Raw genomic sequence first — 25298 nt, 5'->3', positions numbered from 1 at the left:
ATAGAGGGGTTCTATCATTGGGAATGAAAGGGGGGAGGAGGAATGCGAGTGCGGAGGACTTGAAGAATGTGTGATTGTGAATGGGCTTTGTCCTTACCCGAGTGTGTGCTGCAAGTGTGTGTGTGTGTGTGTGTGTGTGTGTGTGAGGGCGTCAGATGGTGATGTTTAAGTGGCAGGAGAACCTCAGGGATAAGACAGAGTACTACCTGCCACTCCCCCAACACATGGAGGGTTCTGGTGAACACAGTCTAGGCAGACAGTTTATAGACCCTCCTGTTCCTCTTATATAAATCAGAGATAATAAATAAATCAACTTCTATACTGTCAGAGAGAACAGCAGCCCAGAGAGAGATTGAGACAGACATATTTACTATGGAGAGTAAACAGTTGAGCACTAGTCCTTAATCCCATACTGGCAGTTGGACACATAAATTACAGCATCTGCTGATTAGCATAGTTGGAAAGAGCATGCACGCACATTGAAAATACACACACGCCACACGCGCACACACACACAGCATCCCAGAGTTGAGATTGCAGATGTTTGTTAGAAGACATGTTCTAGGTGGAGAGACGCTGTGGGACTGGAGCACTGTGTGACTGTGTGTGTGTCTGTGTGTGTCTTTGTGTGTCTGTGTGTTCATGTTCGGACTAGAGCTGGGAAGCTATTCAAGGTTGGCGTCTTTCTCAGAATATAAATTCCAGTTCCCCTCCCTCTCTCCTCTCCACTCTGACTTTTAATCCAGATGGCTGCTCAGAAAGCAACAAACAGTGAAAGTAAATGCTAATTAAATGTAGCTAAGCAAATGTCTGTATAGCAACCAATCTTATTCATCTGAGAGCAACATCTCCCATTAATTTCCTAATGTCACTGAATGAGATCATGCCTGTTACCATGTTACCATTAGCTGAATATGAGATTTTAGGTAATGTGTGTTTGTATGTGCAGTCTGACCTGACGTCAGTCTCTGAATAGCATTAGAGTCCAGGGGAATCAGCCTATACTAGCGTTAACCTCCTATAGCTGCTGTTAGCAATAACCCTTGTCTCTACCTCCCATTAAGACTTATAGCATTACATTACAGCAGTTTTACCTTCCAACTTTAACACATTTAAACACATACATCACTTTAACCCTATACTCTACCTCCCCCAGTATAACATCAGTATCCCTCCTCAGCCACTTTATTCTGACTGACTGACCGGCTCTATAAATATTTAACAGAATTTCTTACATTCCTCATCAGCCAGCAGTACCGAACTCTTTTGAAGTGACATCTGGTGTAATTGTGTGTTGTGTGTGTGTGTGTGTGTGTGTGTGTGTGTGTGTGTGTGTGTGTGTGTGTGTGCGTGCGTGCGTGCATGTGTAGGGGCACTCAGGAAAGGGTGGGAAACGGAAAGGTAATGTCGGTCGGACGTAGGTGTGTCTCACTTTGCTGTGAAACGTAATACCGTCCGCGTTCCAGACTCCTTTTCCCTCCTACCCCCTCCTCCCCCCTCTCCCTCCCTCTACCTCCCTGTAACCCCACTTTGCCAGTCCCCTCCTCCCCTCCTCCCTCTCCCTCGCTCAATCAGTGGTGATGGTAATAGTGGGACTCTGTAGAGGGAGGAATGTGTTGGGCCTGTGGTAGTAACGGGGTATAGCTGTAGCTGTGCCTAGTGTGAGTAGTTTACCGGCAGGCTGGTAGGGCTAGTGTTAGCCAGGTGCCTGTTGGATGGATGACTAATCTAACCATAGGTGGCTCACATCACAACTGTAAACACACACTAACACACACACACACCAAAACGATTTTGGGTTAATTGTTGTGAGTGGTGCTGTTTATTCTCCTGTAGAACAAACACAGTTGTGTTTACAGAGAGGGTAGTTCCAGGAAGCATTACAACCTTTTATGGGTCTACTCTAGACCAGGGCTATCCAACCCTAGCTGTCCAGGAACAAGGTTGGAGAGCCCTGTTTTAGAGGACACACACTGACTTGGGCCACACGCTACAGACAGACAGACAGCAGTTAGAGTGGGAGTCATCAGGCTGATACGAGAAGAGGAGCTGTGTTTAAACTCACAGGGACTACCGGTATGTTTACAGACATCTTTACTTCAGGAGAGAACATAAACCATTATTGGATTGACTAGAGATTATATAGAATCTATGTGATATATTATGAATACCCCCACTCATTTCTCCTCTGCCTCTTCCATGGCTGTATTCTGCTGCAGAGGTTGTAGTCTGAGAGAGGACAGGAGGCCTGCATTGTTATGCCTGGTATTTATTGTAAGCACACACACAAACACACTTGTTCGTGGATGTTTGCACCCCTGGCTACATTATTTACAGTTCTGTGCATTGATACAGGGCCACACTGACCTACAGAGCCCTCAAACTCAACTCTGGACGTCGAAGCCAGTTCCACTGTGTTTTGTCATTGTTCCCCTCTAATAAGGGACTGATTTAGACCTGGGACACCAGGTGTGTACAATTCATTATCAGGTAGAACAGAAAACCAGCAGGCTCCGGACCTCATATGGTAAGAGTTGAATACCCCTTGCTGTAGAGGGTCACGCATGTGGACATGGTGTCTATAGTATACAGGACATTTCTGGTTTGGTATTGTGATATAGTGGTATTACGGTTTAGTTGCTATGGGGTTAGGGTTGGGCCTATGCGTTTGTTATGGTATGGATTTCTTCTCTATTCAGAGCCTGTGTTCTGTTGTGTAGAAGGTGAGTTAGCTCCTGAGGCTTTAGCTACAGCATTACTGCCTTACATAACTAGACTTAGCTCCTTGCATGTTGACTACACCAACCTTCATATAGGGCACCCACACTTCCAAGAGTGGGAGTGTTTTTATAATCCAATTGGCATCAGGCCCAGGCTGATGTGTGTACCTTAAACAGCCACCTGGTCTCCGTCTACTGGTTGTACTGGTTACGTGACAGCATACACAAGGGGACGGCATATGGCAAACACACACACACACAGTCGCAGCTGGTGTTTGAGGCTACTGGTTGTATGGCTAGATGATAATGATACACTCCTGGGGTTTCTGAGGCCTCAGGGCTGTCATTAGATAGGTTAGTGTAACAGACTGGACAGGCTGTGTGGGTAGTGTATTTGTGCTTGCCATATGCGGTCCCCTTTGTGCATTCTGTAGCCAGTGGGTTGACTGATTGAGAGTGTGTGTGATAGGAATAATGATGACGATTCACTTGAACTCTCCCCTGCTCCTCTTATCTTACTCCCCTGTCTGTGTGTGTGGGTGTCTGATCCTGCATGTGTCTTTCCTCCACAAACAGTTTTAGAGTGGTCTTGAACTCTTGATTATAATTCCAGGGTGTTTAGCTGTATGTTCTAAGTGTGGGTTTCAAGTTTAGGGTTCAAGCGTGTGTTCTGTGGAATTCTGTGTGTGGGCATCACACATAAACATCTGACAGCCCCTTCTGTCTCTCTCTCCAGTCTCTCCCTCTATTTTCTCTTTGTCCCCACCATCCTTGACAGGGCCTCATCTCTCCATCTCTTCTCTTCACTGTCACACTGGCCCCTCTGGCCTCAATACTGATTCTCTCTCTCTCTCTCGCTCTCTGGGGGTGGGGAGATATTCACTGTTTTGGGGAACAATGGTTCTTTTGATGTGTCTGGACTCTTTGTGCCGCTAATGAGCACTAATAGTCCTCTAGTAGAGAGGGATGGATGGAGGGGGAGAGATGGAGAAAGGGGAGAGAGAGGGAGAGAGGGAGAGAGAGATAGTTCCTCACTTCTTAATAAAAAAAAAAAAATTAAATTAAAATTAAACTTCTTGTGTATCTCTCAGTTACTCTTGCCCTCCCTCCGTGTCATTGGCTGGTCATTTAGTTGACAGGAGACAAATGTTACAGAGGAGGCTGTATGGGTCTATTTATCAGACTTTGTGATTCTGTTGTCTGGATGTGGTCTTATCCAGCAAGAGGCTGTTATAAGGCTGTTAAGAAGAGGCTGTTATAAGGCTGTTAGTTCTTATCCTTATCTCTGACTCTCTCTATCCTGTTTACATACAGAGGGCTGTAGAGGAGAGGCTCACTGGAGAACAATACTGAGACCGTTCACACCATAGCCGGGATTTAACACCCATTGTCTTGATAGAAACACAAGCTCACACTTACTTACTTGTGTGCTCGCGCGCACACACACACACACACATTCGTGTACAACTAACCTTGTGGGGACACACATTTCAGTTCCATTCAAAATCCTATTTTCCCTAACCCCTAAACCTAACCCTAACCTCAACCCTAACCTTAACCCTAACCGTAACCCCAAAACCTAACCTTAACCCTAAACCTAACCTTAGCTCCTAATCCTAAAACCAACCCTAGCTCCTAACCCTAAACCTAATTCTAACCTTAACCCTAAACCCCCTAGAAATAGCATTTGACCTTGTGGGGACCAACAAAATGTCCCCACAAGTATAGTTAAACATGTCCACGCATGCACACACACACACACACACACACACACACACACACACACACACACACACACACACACACACACACACACACACACACACACACACACACACACACACACACACACACACACACACACACACACACACACAGAGAGACAGGGGTAGCAGGCCCTGATCTCTAGCCCAGACAAAGACAGTACACTCTTCCCTTAGTGACAGCTGGAGCTCTGGTGCTCTGAGCCTCTGATATCGGGGCCTGGGGGTTAGGACGGGTAGAGAAAAGGAGGAGGGTAGGAGAGGGAAACGAGTAGAGAAATAGAGATCATCAGCTTTCAAAGGGCCTCCAGCCCTACTCTCCAAACCAGGTCTTTGTCCTACAGGGTAATAATACCATTATAGCACCAGTAGAGGGATGCCCAGCTGGCCTGACAGACGGCTCTATTCTATATAATGTTCTTTATGCTCTATACTTTACAGTCTATACTATAAAGCCATGTGATCTGTGTGCTGCTGGGGTCCTATGGGGTCTCGGGTTTCCCTCCTAAAGCAGATATGATGGCAGCAATGTGCTGGACTCCACAAGAGCAGGTGGAAGATCAAATCATTTGAACTCTGAGCACAGCAGCTCTGCCTCAGGAGGACAGTCCAATTCCACAGACGGATCATTCATGGTTTCTGTGTTGGGACGCTCGGTCCTTTCCCAAACTCCGGGCCGTGGGGCTGGAAGACTGAAATTGTTCCATTGAAACAGCACTGGAACAGCTCCCTTCTTCAGATGTCTGCGCCCAGCTGGAGTCGGAGGCTCTATCACATCTTCACTTAGAAAGTGTCGGCTGCAGACTCGTGTGTTTGTTGTAAGAAAGTTGACTCGTCGAATGTTAATCACCCACCGTTTATGTAATTCACTGTCTTTGGGAAAAGTAAAAAAACTAACCGAAGAATTGCATCTGGCAGACACTGTACATTGTGGCACACAGCAGTGATGGCTGGAAGAGTAAGTAAAAACATTAACATAAACATTAAGATAAACAACAACAACGACAAATATTAACCGTTTCGGATGTTTTTGACGACAAGCATTCAATGCTAGCATACGGTAGCACAGCATTCTACGATAACCGGAAGTTTACATCCATCCTGAGATTTAACCGGAAATACGTCATGGTCGCCTGTGCATATCGCCTATTAAGTGTTTGTTGTCATTCAAGGATAGACAAATCGTTTTCATGCACATTTTTTCACTTGAGAAATACTGCACCAAACATCTTCGTTAGATGTAAAATTACGCGACTAAAAGATCTCCTCGGCAAAAACATCAAAATCAATGACAGAGTTCTTGAGTTATCTTTAAAAATTCAGACTATTTTGGCTACGGGCGTATCAAGATGGACAAACTATTGCCGCTTTTTTCTCGTTTTTCAAGTGAAGGTCTTTTAGGGGAGTAAGCTAGCACACGCCGAGTTCGGCCGAACCGAAGCATGAGGAAGGCTTAAGGGGAACGTTGAGTTACGTAATAGCTACTCTCTTCCTTCAGATCTAAAAACACTTAAGGGCTAGGGAGTAGAGGGTAGGCGTTAAAGAACTAAGCGTACTCACTGCCCCTGTTTTGCTAAAAAGCTAAGAGATGGGGCTGGAGAAATGTAACCACTCTCAAATTCATAGACAGAGCTATGGATGCAAGGACTGACCATCCATTATATCAAATGTATAGTTTTAACCATGTTTTGAGGCTATGCAGTGTTTGTTTACATTTAAGTTGTTTACAAACATTGGAGTAAATCAAGCTTATATCTTGGGTTCTGATGGGGTTGGACAGTTGATCTAAGCTAATGAGGCATTTATAAGTTATATTCTTCAAGAGTCATTGGGTATATATAATTAATTTCCAAAAATTGATGTAGCAACTAAGGATTCTAGCATTAAGGCTTGGAGGTCAGGGGTAAGGGGAGCTGGAGCAAGGACCTCAGAGGCTGTCCTTTGCAGGTGCCTGTCTGTAAAGACCCCTGGCCCAGAGGCTGTCCTATCAGGTGCCTGTTTGTAAAAGGATGGTCGTTTATTGGTGTGAATAAAATCTCTCAGAGTAAGCACCCCGCGCCCCCTGCCCTGCCTAGCCCTAACCCTGCCCTTTCACTGCAGGAGAAAAGAGGCCATTCACACTGTACAGTGCTCTGCTGATGAAGCAGCTTGTCTCTCTCTCTGTGTGTGTTTGTGTGTGTGTGACTGAGTGTGTGTGTGACATCAGCAGCTTGCGCAGACAAAGCTCTCTCAAACACACTCATACACAGATCAGCTGTGGAGTAGAATTGAAAACGAGAACAGAGAGAGGAGAGGAGAACAGAGGAAAGGAGAGGAGAATGAAGGAGAGGAGAGAAGAAGAGAGGAGAGGAGAGATTGTAGCTGCTATGCTAAAGCTGTTCAAGTCATTGGTAGTACAGTATTTCAGGCTAGCACTGATCTCGTGTGAGGGTCACTCTCCTAACCCTTGACCCTTAACCCCTGACCCCTGACCTCTAACCTTGCAAAGTGGAATAGCAAACTCCTAAAGAGTTCCTCAGGGTCCACACATACAGTACCTTAATGTCAACGTAGCACACACACACAGACACACACACAAACACACACACACACACACACCAGTGACCAAGTGCAGGGCCATATTTAACCCAACATTCTCTCTAAATGACTGGGCAGTGGAGTATCACTATCTGTCTCTCTCTCTGTCACTTGACTGTATGCTATTAATGCATCGATACTGGTAACAGCTAAGCAGCTAAACACCACAGAAACCCCCACTAATTATCCTCCACTTCCCCCCTAGTCGTTCTCAGAGGTCCAGTCTCTCTCTCTCACACACAAACACACACACACACACACACACACACACACACACACACACACACACACACACACACACACCCGCTGGCATTGACGGGTCAGATCAGAACAATGCCGCCGGGCTAGCGGACCTGGTGCCCAGCCACCCATTCTTCACACAGAATCCTCCCCCTGCCACACACACGCACGCGCACACACAGATACACGCACACACACACACACACACACACATACACACACACACACACACACACACACAGCTTATCAGAGCAGACCAGCGACCAGGCCCCCAACTCCCCTGGGCTCAGATAGGCCCTAATAACACGGTTAATGGACCAGACACACTAGAGCTGTGGTACCTGTGTGAATCGGGTTGCTAGGGAGTTTTAACCCTTTGTTTTAATCCGGAACTAGAGTTTAGCGAACGATTGGATTAGCAGACCTTTATTATGTCATCAATAAGGACCAGATAGAATGTTCAGTTCCTCAGAAAGGTGTCAGGTAGCCTACTGAACTCTTTCACCCCCTCCTTTTCGACCTCTCCCTATATCTCTCTCCCTCCCATTTTCCCTCCCTTTTTCTCTCCAGTCTGTCCAGCTTTCTCTGTGAAAGAGCCTTGTCACGAGTACACACGCACGTACACACGCATGCTAGTGGTGCGCGGGTCAGCTCTTTGTTCATCCGCACCCGCCCACAATTGCTAACAACCCATCCGCAACCGCCAGACTATATGTGATAAAGTGACAATCTGAGGCCTGCACCCGACCCTAACCCGCTAATATAGAAAATGCGCTATAGGCTACAGTCAAAGATGGCGGAATGATTTTTTGACAGGGGGTGCAGTTTTTTAGATAAAGTACAGTGGGGAAAAAAAGTATTTAGTCAGCCACCAATTGTGCAAGTTCTCCCGCTTAAAAAGATGAGAGAGGCCTGTAATTTTCATCATAGGTACACGTCAACTATGACAGACAAATTGAGGAAAAAAAATCCAGAAAATCACATTGTAGGATTTTTTATGAATTTATTTGCAAATTATGGTGGAAAATAAGTATTTGGTCACCTACAAACAAGCAAGATTTCTGGCTCTCACAGACCTGTAACTTCTTCTTTAAGAGGCTCCTCTGTCCTCTACTTGTTATCTGTATTAATGGCATCTCTTTGAACTTGTTATCAGTATAAAAGACGCCTGTCCACAACCTCAAACAGTCACACTCCAAACTCCACTATGGCCAAGACCAAAGAGCTGTCAAAGGACACCAGAAACAAAATTGTAGACCTGCACCAGGCTGGGAATACTGAATCTGCAATAGGTAAGCAGCTTGGTTTGAAGAAATCAACTGTGGGAGCAATTATTAGGAAATGGAAGACATACAAGACCACTAATAATCTCCCTCGATCTGGGGCTCCACGCAAGATCTCACCCCGTGGGGTCAAAATGATCACAAGAACGGTGAGCAAAAATCCCAGAACCACACGGGGGGACCTAGTGAATGACCTGCAGAGAGCTGGGACCAAAGTAACAAAGCCTACCATCAGTAACACACTACGCCGCCAGGGACTCAAATCCTGCAGTGCAAGACGTGTCCCCCTGCTTAAGCCAGTACATGTCCAGGCCCGTCTGAAGTTTGCTAGAGTGCATTTGGATGAGAATGTCATATGGTCAGATGAAACCAAAATAGAACTTTTTGGTAAAAACTAAACTCGTCGTGTTTGGAGGACAAAGAATGCTGAGTTGCATCCAAAGAACACCATACCTACTGTGAAGCATGGGGGTGGAAACATCATGCTTTGGGGCTGTTTTTCTGCAAAGGGACCAGGACGACTGATCCGTGTAAAGGAAAGAATGAATGGGGCCATGTATCGTGAGATTTTGAGTGAAAACCTCCTTCCATCAGCAAGGGCATTGAAGATGAAACGTGGCTGGGTCTTTCAGCATGACAATGATCCCAAACACACCGCCCGGGCAACGAAGGAGTGGCTTCGTAAGAAGCATTTCAAGGTCCTGGAGTGGCCTAGCCAGTCTCCAGATCTCAACCCCATAGAAAATCTTTGGAGGGAGTTGAAAGTCTGTGTTGCCCAGCGACAGCCCCAAAACATCACTGCTCTAGAGGAGATCTGCATGGAGGAATGGGCCAAAATGCCAGCAACAGTGTGTGAAAACCTTGTGAAGACTTACAGAAAACGTTTGACCTGTCTCATTGCCAACAAAGGGTATATAACAAAGTATTGAGAAACTTTTGTTATTGACCAAATACTTATTTTCCACCATAATTTTTTAATAAATTCATTAAAAATCCTACAATGTGATTTTCTGGATTTTTTTTCCTCATTTTGTCTGTCATAGTTGACGTGTACCTATGATGAAAATTACAGGCCTCTCTCATCTTTTTAAGTGGGATAACTTGCACAATTGGTGGCTGACTAAATACTTTTTTCCCCCACTGTATATTTCTGCTTATAATTTCCAACATTTTGTTATGCTATTTGTTAGTCAACATGTCTATAATTAGATACATGTAGCTTCTCTTCTGTCATTGTATGTTGCCCTAGAAGACTAAATAATCCCTCGCTCACCAGATTGTCATAAATCGATAGAAGGAATGCTTCAATCTAGTTTACATCGGTAAAGTTTTCTCTGTCAGCTGGATGAGCTTTTTGTAGTGTTGTTTTTGATCAACTTCACCCCTGATTCAGAGGGGTTGGGTTAAATGCGGAAGACACATTTCGGTTGAAGGCATTCAGTTGTGCAACTGACTAGGTATCCCCTTTTCACTTTCGCGAAGCAAAGACGTTTAGGAACCGGCAAGAAAATGCAATAACAAAAAACAAAAAACGGGAACGATTTTCTGTGCAAATTCAGTTTGACCGGTTGTAAGGAAATAGAAAGCTGTGAAAACGACCCATTATTTTCTGATAAGATTTCAGTGGGCCTTGGATGCATATTTTATGTGGTTGAAATACTATCAGCGCTTATGATGCTGATAAAGATAGCACCTCACAGACGGTATCTAACTGAGCATTCACATTCTTTCAAGATGTTCCCGAGTAAAAATGTTGCCTACATTTGGTGTATCATTTTACTGCAAGAAGTCCTTAATTTTGCAGGAGTTAATATTAAGGCTTTGTGAGAGGTTATAGACCTACAGTCTATATAGATTTCAGTTTCCATTTAACCCATCTGAACAGTAGACATCTTGAACTTCCCTATTTGCAGTCCCCATCCTGTGACTGTTGAATTTGTATATCGCCTCACAATCATCACACATAACATACTGCTATCATCCTCTTTTACCACTTCACCAGCTCTTTCCCAAACATTACTTTTCTGGCCCTCCCTTCTCTTTATTTTCAACTCTCCATTTTGCAGTTTTTCTCTTATTGAATTAAACTCCGACATTGTTATTTTTGCCTCCGTGGATTGACGTTAACTTTTTCTGCCCGTTCCCAAAAGCATTTGGCGATTGGCGTGTAGGCTATTTGGCACACGTACAGTTAGGCCGTAAAGTTTAGGCTTACATACTGCCAGTTAGCCTAAAATAATGAAAGAAAAAACTCAAAGTAGCCTATAGATAGATACAAATTGCACAAGAACGATACAGTTATAAATTTTTAAAGGTATTGTTGTTTTGTCTTTATTCAACCCACTAGACACCCACCTGCCCTTCATCCACACTTTATTTAATGACCGTGCATCACTAATGTAAGTGCACACACACATGCACGCACACGTAGTTGCATGTATACTAATGCTGAGCTGATCCATCTTCATGCAGAGTTGAGACAGAAAAGGAGGAGAAGAAGAAGAAGAGGAGGAGGATTATAGCTTTAATAGACTAGTAGGGCGAACAGGGTCAAACCCTTTAGCCTCTTCCCCTCCCCCTCTATCCTTGACCCCTGTCTCCGCAGTCAGGGTTAGGTATGACTGAGACAGAGAGACAGAAGAGGAAATCCTCTGTTTAGAGCAGATCACAATGCTTCTTCCTTTCCTCTACTCCTCCCGTCATTCACCCTCATTCACCCCCATCCACCCCCTTCCCTTTCTCCTTCTTTCTCTCCCTCCCTCCCCTCCCTCCCCTCCCTCCCCCCCTCCCCTCCCTCCCCTAGTGATCAGGGTGTAGTTCTAATTCTGCCTGCCTGGGTCTAAAGCCCTGTATAGTGCCACTAGAGTTTCAGAGAGTCCTCTAACTGGCAGCGCCAAAATTAACCACAAAGCCAATCAAACAGGCGCAGGCTGTAATCTCGCTCATACACGCTCACACACACACACACGCTCGCACACGCACACACGCACACACACACGCACACAGACACCCACACACCTATAGACCTGCGGTTGGCAATTGCCCATATTGTTGTAAGTAGATTAAAAGTTGGATATTGGAAACATAATTGTGTGTAAACAGCTTTCTTCCCCTCTCCCTCTCCCGTTCTCTTACTGTGCACTCGCTCTCTTTCTCTCTCTCCCGCTCTCTCTCGAATGTGTTCTGTGGGTTCTCTCTCAGTCTAGAGGAGAGAAGTGCGTAACAGAATCTGATAAGACTAATAGAAACTTTCCACTGAGCACCACCACCATACTGCTCGTAAAACCACCCACGTCCCTCTTCCCTCCTCCCTCCATTCTCTCCTCTGTCTCTCTCTCCATCCTTCTCCTATATCTCTCCTATTCCCGGCCGTCTCTGGATGTGACCCCATGAAAGACCTTTTAACTGACTCTCTATTTAATTCACTCAAGTCCAGCTGGGCTCTCGCCAACAGCCCTGCCCACCACCTCTCCCTCGCTCTCACTCACTTTGGGGGGGATGGTGTAAAGAGAATGCCTACATACCAGGCTGCTGTCATAGAGATGGCATGGTGGGCAGGATAATACAGGACTGGCATCTCAGCCAGATCGCTCAAGATTGACTTCGAAATTGGCCGTCTGTCCATGTCCTGAGGACATCGGGAAATGCCTTCAAAACCGGCCACTAGGGGCAACAGTGAGCGTTATTACCATCAAATAGGTTTGGGTTTTGCTAGGGCGTCGTGGACGGGGGTGGCAGATCGGCTTAATCCCATGACTCCATAGCCGAAGGTCGTGTGTTCAATCCCAGTGGTAGACACTCATTTTAAATTTTAAGCCTATCCCTAACCTTAACCCTTAAGTTAACCAGTCGGAGTGAATGCCTAAACTTTATGTTTAACCCTATCCAAAAACATGAACTCTTAACTTGACCATTCAGAACAATGCAGAGCAAGAGGAGCAACCCACTTCGAAGTTTGACATTTGGAGAAACGTGGATAAACGTTAAAATATGAAGTTAAATTGATAAAACAGTGAGATCTTGTTGGGCATCTACTGGGCAGAGAGAGGGTGAAGGGAGAGAGAGAGAGAGGGGACACAGCACGGACAGAGAGCCTTTTATAAACAGGCATTCAAGGCAGAGAGGAGAGTGTCCGACAACAGCTTCTCTCTCTCCTCTTTATCCCACTGCTGCCCCCCTCTCTCTCCCTCTCTCCTCTTCTGTTTTTTTGTGTGTCACCCTCTTGAGCTTCCCAGCTCTTTGAGTGGTTTAGGTGGGTTAGTAGAGGTCAGTGTGTGTGTGTTTCCCACGTTTGTTAAGCCCATGACCTCCTTTCACTCCTCCTCATTAGCATGTGAATCCCCCCTCCCACCGAGGACCAGGCAAGTATGACGGGAGAGAGAAAGAGAGCGAGTGAAAGAGGGAGAGAGTCCTCAGAATGGGCTTGGCTGTTTACCATATGGATCTCTGGAAGTCTCACAGGGTGTGTGTATCGAAAGTAAGCTCAACAGAGCATTAAGATATCTATCTACATGTGTGACAGAGACCTTGCCTGGCTACCCAGACTCCTTGCTTTGGCCAAACGCAATGCCATGCCCATTAGTTTCTTCTCCTCGATGAGTCTGGATCTGAGTGCAGGTTGGCATCTATTGTCATGAATCTTGCCCTGTAGGCAGCTCTGTAGAGTGGTCACTAGCTGGCACAGCCACAAAGTCATTTTTACATTTTAGTAATTTAGCAGACGCTCTTATCCAGAGTGACTTACAGTTAGTGAGTGCATACATTTTTCATACTGGCCCCCCGTGGGAAACGAACCCACAACCCTGGCGTTGCAAGCGCCATGCTCTACCAACTGAGCTACAGGGGACCTATAACATATAACAGTCATAACATCTGATTTTAAACCTAACCTTAACCATAATCTTAAAGGAAAATTCCCCCCCAAAACTGTCTTTTGGTATTTATTTCATCAGGTTTTCAAGATATATAACATTCAAAATACAGAAATACAGCCAGAATTATGCATTTTGCATCATATGATGTTGCGTTTTGCGTCATAAGATGCTGCATCATACCAGCAGTATTTCTGTATTTTGAAAGTTATATATATATGAAAGTTATATATATCTTTAATGTAGAACATTGTGGGACTATATCAACAATGGACTAATGAAACAAAGACCAAAAGATAGTTCCTGGGTGGAGTTTCCTGTTAACCACACTGCTAACCGTAATGCCTAACCCTAACCTTAAATTAGGACCAAAATGCAAATGTTTTACTATATAGCCAATTTTTTCTTTGCAGCTGAGCCCATATAGCGGAAATCGCTCAGTTCTGCCTTCAGGGCAAGATTCATGACAATAAACATCAAACTGCGATCTGAGTACCTCCCTGACCCTTCGCCGAATGCGAACACATTTGGGGCCATCTGATTGGTCCAGGAACCGATGGGTTGGGCCAGAGCCAGAACACACGTGGGTAAAGCGGCAGTTTGAAAATCCATCATTTGCTTTGATACTCTGATTGGTTAGAGACGATGTAATCGCTGATGACTTTATTTTGTACAACGCCCCTCGTGCCACTCGTCACAACAAACGACTTCAATGATGCAGTCTCAGACTAAAGTATGTAGCGAACGACAGAGCAGCAGAAGAATTTAGTGAGTCGTTAAGGCTAAGAGCGACGCCCACTCTCAGTTTTTGCAGATTACCTCTCTGTCTACTGCCCTGGACCATTCAGCTGACTATAGAGACAAAGAGTGGAGGGAGAGAAAGAACGAGGGAGAAGGAGGGAAAGAGACACTATAACAGACAGAGTAGACTGACAGACTGTGCAACTCTACGTTTTCTAAACGAGCTAACTGTAATAATAATATGCCATTTAGCAGACGCTTTTATCCAAAGCGACTTACAGTCATGCGTGCATAATTTTTTTTGTGTATGGTTGGTCCCGGGGATCGAACCCACTACCTTGGCGTTACAAGCGCCGTGCTCTACCAGCTGAGCTACAGAAGACCACTCTAGTAGTACTCCTCTCCACTCATCCATTTAATGGGTTTAGGTCAACCCAAACACTATATAGAAAAGCAGTACAGTAAAATATCAACAGGAGGTTGTTGAGGATGTAAACAAATGGTTTAATGAATGTCCTGATAACCACTAATCAGCACACACTGTGTACCAGGTAGAGTAGTCTTCTCTCCACAGGTCACGGTAAGTTGACTGTGTGTTGCGTGCTCAGGTGTATGGGTCTGAGAGTTGCCCCAGGTGTGTGTTGACCTGTGTGTGTGTGTGTGTGTGTGTGCAGTCATGCTGCCAGGCCTGGTTCTCCACCGGTCCTCAGTGCGTCCATACCAGCGTGGATTTTACTGCAGCGACGTCAGTCTGCGTTACTCCTACAAGAGCTCCACCATCCCCTCGTCCGTCCTCACTGCTGTGGGGCTCATTGTGCCCAGTGTGGCCGTAAGTCTGCCCCACCACGGAGCACTGCCTGGGGAAGGCTGGGAGGAGAGAGAGGGTACACCTGGAGGTCTAGAGGTCTGCATGGTCAACTGGGTCAGACAGAGTGACCATATTAGATTAAAGATTTAAACAGTGGTTTAGGTTTGGAGTTAACTGGGTGGTGATTCAATGACTATCTCTGGCTGATTTGAGCTCCACCAACTGTCACTCTTCTACACTCAGAAGACCATGTTGGACCAACCTCTGTTTCTCTCTCCTCCTTTGCTATCCCATGTTCCCCTGGTGCAAACCGCCCTGCCCCTTCCCTCGACCTCCCGTTTGTGTCCATGTCACTAACCTTATGTCTCTCTCCCTCCCTCCCTCTCTATCTCCTCCCCCTCTCTCTCTCTCTCTCTCTCTCTCTCTCTCTCTCTCTCTCTCTCTCTCTCCCCCCTCTATCTCCCCCCTCTCTCTCTCTCTCTCTGTGCAGCTGGCCTGCCCTTCCTGATAATAGAGTCTAGCACCATACGGCCGTACCAGAGAGGTTTTTACTGTTCTGACGAGTCCATCCGGTACCCATATAAAAATGGAGACACTATCAGCGATGCTGTGCTCTGTGCTGCTGGCATTCTTATTGCCATCCTCTCTGTAAGTCTACCTCTCTTACTATCTCTCCTTTTCCCTCACTTCATACTCCATACTCATCCCTTCCTGTCTGTCTGTCTGTCTGTGTGTCTGTCTGTCTGTGTGTCTGTCTGTCTGTCTGTCTGTCTGTCTGTCTGTCTGTCTGTCTGTGTGTCTGTCTGTTTGTCTGTCTGTTTGTGTTGTTTCATGTGTTGTCTGCTCTGTGTGAAGTAATTTTCCATCGCCATACCAGCATTGGCTCCAGACTGTTTCCATTCTTCTGATGAGCAAGGGAGGGTGTGTGTGTGTGTGTGTGTGTGTTTGCGCTTGTGTGTGTGAACCACACACTCCTGGTTTGAGCTGTTGATGTGATACATTACATTCCCATGCCCATTGTTGCCTGCCCTCTAGGTTTGGTGCCCCCAGTGCCCACACACACCGAACACACACACCAGACACACCCCGCACTGTCCTAGCCTCCTCTACTATATGAGACCCCAGACTGTACACTGTTGGCGTCTGCCCTCATGGTGGTACAATCTAGCTACCAGCTCAGCGCTTCTGCTTATTCAAACCAGGAGTGTGTGTGTGTGTGTGCGTTCTCACAGCTCATGGTGTAAGCTGGCAGATTTCACACATCTGTATATCATTAGTGGTGTCTCCTCTGAATCTGACACCAGTCCCACTCGGACACACACACAGGCAGACACACACACACACACACACACACACAGTCTTGTACAGCTAACCTTGTGGGAACACACAATTCAGTCCCATTCAAAATCCTATTTTCCCTAACCCTAAACGTAATTGTAACACTAATTCTAACCTTAACAAAATGTCCCCAGTTGGTCAAATTTGAGAGAGAGAGAGAGAGAGAGAGAGAGAGAGAGAGAGAGAGAGAGAGAGAGAGAGAGAGAGTTACAGTAAATCTCTAGCTGTCTCAGAGGAGGGCAAATCAATATTATCTGAGTGGAGGACAGATATAGTGAGAGGGTGGGTGTGGGTGGGTGGGTGTTACATAGAGGGCTGTGTGTGGGCATTCAGAGTTCCAAGGGGTCCGCAAGGGGATGGCATGCCCCTGTGTCTCTTGGGGGGGGGGGGTAATCTGTACCCCACCCCTGCTAGAACAGCAGCTCTAGTGTTACAACATCACTGCAGGACTGTATGAGACCGAGTTAACCCACTGAGCTAAGGCCAGAGCCATAGATATAAGCTCTGTTATCTCTATCTATCTCTGTTAGAGGTGTCATCTGTCCATCTCATCCCCTCCTCCATCCCTCCATCAGCTCCTCTGTTATTAAAGCCTCGTCATTAGTTATCATAACAGTGGTGCCTGAGGGAACGGCAGGCCATGCTCACTCTGTCCATCTCTCCATCTCTCTATTATCTATTCATCATCCTCACTGTCTCTGTCTCTCCACCTTGTCTCCATCCTCCCTGTTTTATCCATGTCTTCACTTACTCAACATGAGAATGATTAACTATACATTGTCACTGTGTGCATGTGTGTGTTTGACCTAACTGCATGGGAGTTGACAATATCACTCCTCGGAGCCTCATCAAGAGTTTGTTTGTAATGTTCAATTCCTTTCACCTTTTCATTCCAAATCCTCCTCTCATCTCCTCTCCTCTTCCCTCCTCTCTCCTCCTGTCCCCTCTCCTCTATATAGATTGTTATGGGAGAGTGTTACAGGATTCACCAACGAATGGAGGGATCTAAGTCTTTCATTGGAAACCCTTATGTCTCATCTCTCTACAAACAGGTGAGTACCAGTAGAGGTGTGGGAGGGTAGAAACGGACCATAAATGATACATTTCAACATTTGTATTGTTTTCATGCTAATAGTTATACATGATGGTACTAATGGTTGTTTGCATCCTCCAGGTTGGAGTGTTTATATTTGGCTGTGCCATCAGCCAGTCCTTCACAGACATTGCCAAGGTGTCAGTGGGCAGGATGAGACCTCATTTCCTGGACGTGTGTAATCCTGACTGGTCAGCCATCAATTGTTCCCTCGGGTACATCACCTCCTACACCTGTAATGGCCCTGAGAGCAAAGTACAGGAGGCCAGGTCAGTAGAAACACACACACGACACACACCAGACACTGAGTCCTAGCCCCCTCTACTATGTGATACCCCAGACTGTGCTCTGTTGGCATCTGCCCTCATGGTGGTACACATGTATGTTTGTTTTTCAGGAAATCCTTCTTCTCTGGACATGCCTCCTTCTCTATGTTTACTATGCTCTACCTGGCTGTGAGTAAACACACACACACACACACACACACACACACACACACACACACACAAACAATGGAGTGCAGATGACAGAGGGCATTATGGGAAGTAAGTTTATTGAGCTGCAGGATTCATCTGCCCAGTAAAAAATACCTTTGTTCTCCCTCTACCCCTCTGTCCACCCCCTCAGTCCCTCTATCCCCCCTCCCTCTAACCCCTCATTGCGCTCTGTCTCTCTGTCTCTCTCTCTCTCCCTCTCTCCCTCCTTCCTGCTCATAGTTTAGTCAGACACTCTGAAGTCATATTCTCTTTTCCTTTCCATGGATGGATGGATGGATGGATGATGGATGGATGGATGGATGTACTCCACCTGTTTTCCGCTTAACAGCTGAACACACTTCCTCTCTCCTTCTCTCTCTCTCTCTCCCTTCCTCTCTCCTTCTCTCTCTCTCCCCCTTCCTCTCTCCTTCTCTCTCTCTCTTCCTTCCTCTCTCCTTCTCTCTCTCTCCCTTCCTCTCTCCTTCTCTCTCTCTCCCTTCCTCTCTCCTTCTCTCGCTCTCTCCCTTCCTCTCTCCTTCTCTCTCTCTCTCCCTTCCTCTCTCCTTCTCTCTCTCTCTCCCTTCCTCTCTCCTTCTCTCGCTCTCTCCCTTCCTCTCTCCTTCTCTCTCTCTCCCTTCCTCTCTCCTTCTCTCTATGTATCCCTTCCTCTCTCCTTCTCTCTATGTATCCCTTCCTCTCTCCTTCTCTCTCTCTCCCTTCCTCTCTCCACCTGTTGTGGTTTATTGATCAGTCTTCGTGCCCCAGGGGGCCTCCATGCTTCCAACACACTAATTAGTATTACATCCACCCACCCCCCCCCCCCATCTCTTTGTCTCTCCCTCCCCTCTTTACCCCCGCCATCTCTCGTTCCCTCTTCCACTCTATTAAGAATGCAGATATTTCCACAACTATGCTCACTACTGACCCAGTGTGACTCAGTCAGTGTTTTGGACTGGGCTGGGATAGGCTTAGCTTGGCTGAGCTGGGTTGTACAGGCTTTTGGGTGTGCATGGTTGGCCCATGCTTCCTGGAGTATTGTGTGGTATTTTGTGGTGAGCTCTGGATATATCCCTGCCTCTCTCTGACAGCCTCTCGGTTAGAATGGAGTGTAAAAGAGGGAGAGAAGGAGAGAGGTGGTGCTTTCAGACTGCAGGCTTGATATTTAAACCACAAACAGAGAGGGAAGAGAGCGAGGAGAGAATAGCCAACTCTCCTAGGAAATATAAACTGACCAACAAGTCAGTTTGTACAGTACTCACACACACAGCGACACTCGCATCAGCACACACTCCGAGGATTCTGTTTTTCAAATAGAGGGCTAGTAAACAATATTACAGGCATTCTGTGGTGGTGCAGAATGATGGCAGGAAATCTCTTTCTCTCTCTATCTCTTTCTCGGTTGTATGTTTTATATCTGTCCCAGAGTGATTATGGGAGTTAGAGAGAAAGCGTCTCTCTTCTTGAGTACAATTCTCTAAGAAACCACTAAACTTGGGAGTTTAGAGAATTTGTTTTGTGTTTGTGTCCTGAGAAATAAATAAATAAAAACATTTATCTTACTCACACGGAAGCCTGTATCTCTCTAGGACCAGGAATGGAACTCCAGCCTGTATCTCTCTAGGACCAGGACTGGAACTCCAGCCTGTATCTCTCTAGGACCAGGAATGGAACTCCAGCCTGTATCTCTCTAGGACCAGGACTGGAACTCCAGCCTGTATCTCTCTAGGACCAGGAATGGAACTCCAGCCTGTATCTCTCTAGGACCAGGAATGGAACTCCAGCCTGTATCTCTCTAGGACCAGGAATGGAACTCCAGCCTGTATCTCTCTAGGACCAGGACTGGAACTACAGCCTGTATCTCTCTAGGACCAGGACTGGAACTACAGTCTGTATCTCTCTAGGACCAGGACTGGAACTACAGCCTGTAGTGCTCTAGGACCAGGACTGGAACTACAGCCTGTAGTTCTCTAGGACCAGGACTGCCCTTGCCACCGCTACAGTAGGCCTAGTAAACATCATGGCTGACAAGGACAGACATTCCTGTCTTACTCTCTTCTTTTTGCCTGGTCTCCACCTTTTCCCTCCTTCCCTTCACCTTTCCCCCCTGGACCTGCGGACAGGGGCGGACTTAGTGACTTGTCTGATAATCAATTGTTAATTGATTTCTGGCTGGGCAAATAAGTGGAGGTGGTAGCTCATTTTTCTTGTTTGCATTCACTGATCAGAAACATTTAGCATGCAATAATGTAATCAATTGTATAATTTTCCTCTTGACTCTTGTATAGGCTATAGTAGCCTTATATAATCTATCCACCATCGAGCTGTGAGAGCGCGTCCTGTTTTATCTGTCTTAACGTAACTTACTTCAATATATCTCAATCAATCATTCATTCATGTCATTACACAGCATACGAGTCATTCATGCCTTTAAATAGGTGGCTATTAGAAAAATGTGGATTATATTAATATTGATATGTATAGAAATAAACAATTGATCTATGATGAATTATTATTCGTCTGTATGGGAGCGGGGCCTCGTGCGGAGAAATTATTATTATTATATATATATATTATTACTAGTTGTAATTTTTTTATGCCCAGTTCACGAAGTCCCAGATGATGTCAGGCCCGAGGCAATTGACTCTTCTGCCTAATGGTAAGTCTGCCACTGCCTGTGGAAGCCAGAACTCTAAACATCCCTGAGAGGAGAGAGAGTGCGAGGGATGGGAGGGTTCCTTCCTCTCCTTCCTCGAAGACAACAATAATGATGAGCTTGTCTTCCAGGAAGAGCCAGTCAGCCTCCTCCATACCTTCCTCTGGGAATCCATGGCCTTATGGGGGAGGACCGGGAGTTAGGCAGGGCTATTGTTAGGTCTGCTTATTAGGATTTGGTGAGAGTGGATGGGTGAGAGAGGCTGGCGGAGGCTGCCCCACCCAGTCTCTGGGTATATGAAGCAGGAAGTATAGGTCTAAGTCTGAGGGGAGAGGAAGAAACACAGGAAGTCCAAGGGTGAGGAGAAGAGAGAACACAGTCCCTGTCATCTGTCATCGTACTTCTTAAAGACACTCATCTCAGTAATATACCACAATATATTTCACACTTATTCCCTTTTACCAAGGAATTTCTCCTGATGAAATACATATCTACATGTCTGCTTCAGATGTGATGTATGTTTACTATAAATCTGTCTGTGTAAGATCAAACACATACTGCTCAATGTCTTTCTGTGGCCGTGCATTCAAATAATAATCCCTTTCACTCTCTCTTTCTCTCCCTTTCTTTCTCCCTCTATCCATCCCTCAATCAGTTCTATCTCCAGTCCAGGTTCACGTGGCGAGGTGCCCGGTTGCTCCGCCCCCTCGTCCAGTTCACGCTGCTGATGATGGCATTCTATACCGGCCTATCACGCGTCTCCGACCACAAGCACCACCCCACAGACGTACTGGCCGGCTTTGTACAGGGCGCCCTGGTGGCCTACTGCATAGTGAGTACACACAAAGACAAACACAAACACACACACATTTAATCCTGGTCCTGTGGACCCAAAGGGGTGCACATTTTTTGTTTTTGCCCTAGCACTACACCTGATTCCACTCAAGCACAGTTCCAAAGGCTTGATTAGTTGATTATTTGAATCAGGTGTGTAGTGCTAGGGCAAAACCTTTGGGTCCCCAGGACCAGAACTAAGAAACGCTGGCCTACTGCATGGTGAGTCACTGTTAGTCATCTATTGTATTGTGACTGTAAGGGTTAGGGTCAGAGGTCAGAGGTCAGAGGTCAGGGTTAGTCTGTTGTGAGTCAGGGCAGATCAGGTAATCAGAGATATCAGGCATGAGAGAGAGAGAATGTATTGAGACTCCGAGACATTCTCCAGACCTACTCCCCTACTTTTTCTCTCTCTCAACTCCGCCTCTCCTCTTTGCCCTCTCACTCTCTCTTTCGGTCTCTCTCTCTCTCTCTCTCTCTCTCTCTCTCTCTCTCTCTCTCTCTCTCTCTCTCTCTCTCTCTCTCTCTCTCTCTCTCTCTCTCTCTCTCTCTCTCTCTCTCTCTCTCTCTCTCTCTTTCTCTCTCTCTCTCTCTCTCTCTGTCTTTCTACCCCCCTCTCTCTCTTTTTCTTTCTCTCGCTCTCTCTCTACCTCCCTCTCCACCCCTCTGTGAAATAAAGCAGGCTCCGAAGTGAAGAGAATCTGATTCCCTTTAATGAATAGCACATTGCCTGGAGCCAGCTCCCCAGGAGAGAGATTGTGTGTGTGTGAGAGAGAGAGGGAGAGGTAACCATCATAGCTTTACTGTAACAAACTGTAACCATCATAGCTTTACTAAGCCGTATGTTGCCAAGGAAAATTACATTTGGGTGAGGGGAAAAGAGAGAGAGAGAGAGAGATGGGGGAGATTGGTCTTTGAAACAAAAATGAGGTTGTTAATTTTTTTTTATTAATTTTTTATTTGGCTGCTCTGGTTTTATCACCTCAGCATGACACACACACACACACACACACACACACACACACACACACACACCCACCCACACTCCTACCTTGCCCTCATTCAGTTCAGGAATGGAAATGGTTAGATTCATAAAGTGAGAGAAGCCATGGTGGCGCCTAGGCTCAGCTACTGACATATCTCTGGCACTGCCACACACACCACTCTGGGAACCTTTATACACACACACATATTGCCAGGGCTGGGCAGGGGTACTGACAGCGCCCCTTTTTTAGAACGTTTCTACCAGGCTGAACTTAGAGAACCTGCCCAAAACTCCACTGGGTAGGAGAGGTTGTAGGAGGTTGTAGGAGAGGTTCTGATCCAATCAAAACTCTGTTAGCTGTTCTTATTGCCCTGTCAGCATTGTCAGTCATCAATCATCTGGAACAATATAAACATTAATAAGAGAAACATCAACATCTACTGAAATGAGTTCACTCTTAGAAAAAAAGGTGCTATCTAGAACCAAAAAGGGTTATTCGGCTGTCCCCATAGGAGAACCCTTTAAAGAACACCTTTTGGTTCCAGGTAGAACCCTTTTGGGTTCCATGTAGAACCCTTTCCACAGAGGGTTCTACATGGATCCCAAAAGTGTTCTACCTGGAACCAGAAAGGGTTCTCCTATGGGGACAGCCGCAGAACCCTTTAGGAACCCTTTTTTGTAAGAGTGTACGTATGAGAGGACAGAGGGAGGAGAGAGGGAAGAGGAGAGAAGGACAGAAGGGGAGGAGAGGAGAAGTTTTCTTAGCTTTGTGTATATGTGTATTTCATAGAGAACTCGGCTATTCTTCAGAGCGACAGCCAAGATACCTGCACACACATACACACACACACCGCTGCAGATCGCGGTTATGGGCTTAGCTAGTTTAACAACACTGCTGCCTTCTCCAGTCAGGGTAGAAACACAGAAACATCTGGGATCATTTTAGAGGTGCTGTTAAGAGAGGGGGAGGAGAGGGAGGGAGATGAGTGGGATTCAAACACTTTAGAGGTATTTAACCCTCTCAATAAGCTACAGTGAAGAGATGAAGGTACCTGCGTGTTCATACCACTATCACCCACTCTTTCACCCACTGGCCTTTTCTGATGTCTGAAGAACTTCTATAGAAGCACACAGACATGTCAGGCCTCTTTATACACTGAGTGTACAAAACATTAGGAACACCTTCCTAATGTTGAGTTGCACCCACCACACACCCCTTTTGCCCTCAGAACAGCCGCAATTCGTTTGGGAATGTACTCAACAATGTGTCGAAAGCGTTCCACAGGGATGTTGGCCCATGTTGACTCCAATGCTTCCCACAGTTGTGTCAAGTTGACTGGATCTCCTTTGGGTGCTGGACCATTCTTGATACACACAGAAAACTGTAGAGTGTGAAACACCCAGCAGCGCTGCAGTTCTTGACACACTCAAACCTGTGCGCCTGTCACCTGCTACCATACCCCGTTCAAAGGCACTTCAATATATTGTCTTGCCCATTCACCCTCTGAATGGCACACATACACAATCCATGTCTCAATTGTCTCATGGTTTAAAAATCCTTCTTTAACCTGTCTCCTCCCCTTCATCTACACTGACTGAAGTGGATTTAACAAGTGACATCAATAAGGGATCATAGCTTTCACCTGGATGCACCTGGTCAGTCTATGTCCTTCAAACTCAACTCTAAGCCAGTTCCATTGCATTTTTTCATTGCTCCCCTCTAATCAGGGACTGATTTATACCTGGGAGACCAGGTGTGTGCAATGTCCGCGCCCCTACCAAAATTGATGTTTTTTTTTGTTTTTAGGGGGTAGATCAGCTTTAATATTGCAGATAAATTGTAACTTCCATCAATGTAATTGTGTGCATCACTTCCAATCCCCCATATGTTATTTTTTTCTCACAAATATATATACACTGCTCAAAAAAATAAAGGGAACACTTAAACAACACATCCTAGATCTGAATGAATGAAATAATCTTATTAAATACTTTTTTCTTTACATAGTTGAATGTGCTGACAACAAAATCACACAAAAATTATCCATGGAAATCAAATTTATCAACCCATGGAGGTCTGGATTTGGAGTCACCCTCAAAATTAAAGTGGAAAATCACACTACAGGCTGATCCAACTTTGATGTAATGTCCTTAAAACAAGTCAAAATGAGGCTCAGTAGTGTGTGTGGCCTCCACGTGCCTGTATGACCTCCCTACAACGCCTGGGCATGCTCCTGATGAGGTGGTGGATGGTCTCCTGAGGGATCGCCTCCCAGACCTGGACTAAAGCATCCGCCAACTCCTGGACAGTCTGTGGTGCAATGTGGCGTTGGTGAATGGAGCGAGACATGATGTCCCAGAAGTGCTCAATTGGATTCAGGTCTGGGGAACGGGCGGGCCAGTCCATAGCATCAATGCCTTCCTCTTGCAACGTGGCGTTGGTGAATGGAGCGAGACATGATGTCCCAGAAGTGCTCAATTGGATTCAGGTCTGGGGAACGGGCGGGCCAGTCCATAGCATCAATGCCTTCCTCTTGCAGGAACTGCTGACACACTCCAGCCACATGAGGTCTAGCATTGTCTTGCATTAGGAGGAACCCAGGGCCAACCGCACCAGCATATGGTCTCACAAGGGGTCTGAGGATCTCATCTCGGTACCTAATGGCAGTCAGGCTACCTCTGGCGAGCACATGGAGGGCTGAGCGGCCCCCCAAAGAAATGCCACCCCACACCATGACTGACACACCGCCAAACCGGTCATGCTGGAGGATGTTGCAGGCAGCAGAACATTCTCCACGGCGTCTCCAGACTCTGTCACGTCTGTCACATGTGCTCAGTGTGAACCTGCTTTCATCTGTGAAGAGCACAGGGCGCCAGTGGCGAATTTGCCAATCTTGGTGTTCTCTGGCAAATGCC

At 46.1% G+C, this 25298-nt stretch overlaps 1 protein-coding gene across 2 annotated transcripts in view; it reads left to right on the top strand.

The window, feature by feature from the left end:
- The window catches only part of plpp3 (phospholipid phosphatase 3), a 37405-nt gene that overhangs the window by 5827 nt on the left and 6280 nt on the right, over window positions 1-25298 (top strand). Inside the window, exons 2-6 of one of the 2 annotated variants that reach the window (XM_045207815.1) lie at window positions 14870-15024; window positions 17301-17393; window positions 17516-17703; window positions 17832-17889; window positions 21219-21395. In XM_045207815.1, coding sequence (XP_045063750.1) covers window positions 14870-15024; window positions 17301-17393; window positions 17516-17703; window positions 17832-17889; window positions 21219-21395 — 671 coding nt within the window. Of the gene's footprint in view, window positions 1-14869; window positions 15025-15493; window positions 15652-17300; window positions 17394-17515; window positions 17704-17831; window positions 17890-21218; window positions 21396-25298 lie in introns of both variants that reach the window. The other variant, XM_045207814.1, reaches the window with a different exon arrangement.

This window comes from Coregonus clupeaformis, chromosome 26 (genome assembly GCF_020615455.1).
Source record: "Coregonus clupeaformis isolate EN_2021a chromosome 26, ASM2061545v1, whole genome shotgun sequence".
NCBI classification, from domain to species: Eukaryota; Metazoa; Chordata; class Actinopteri; order Salmoniformes; family Salmonidae; genus Coregonus; species Coregonus clupeaformis.
Note: the sequence above shows the minus strand (reverse complement) of the source record. Positions and strands in the feature narration are given on the sequence as shown.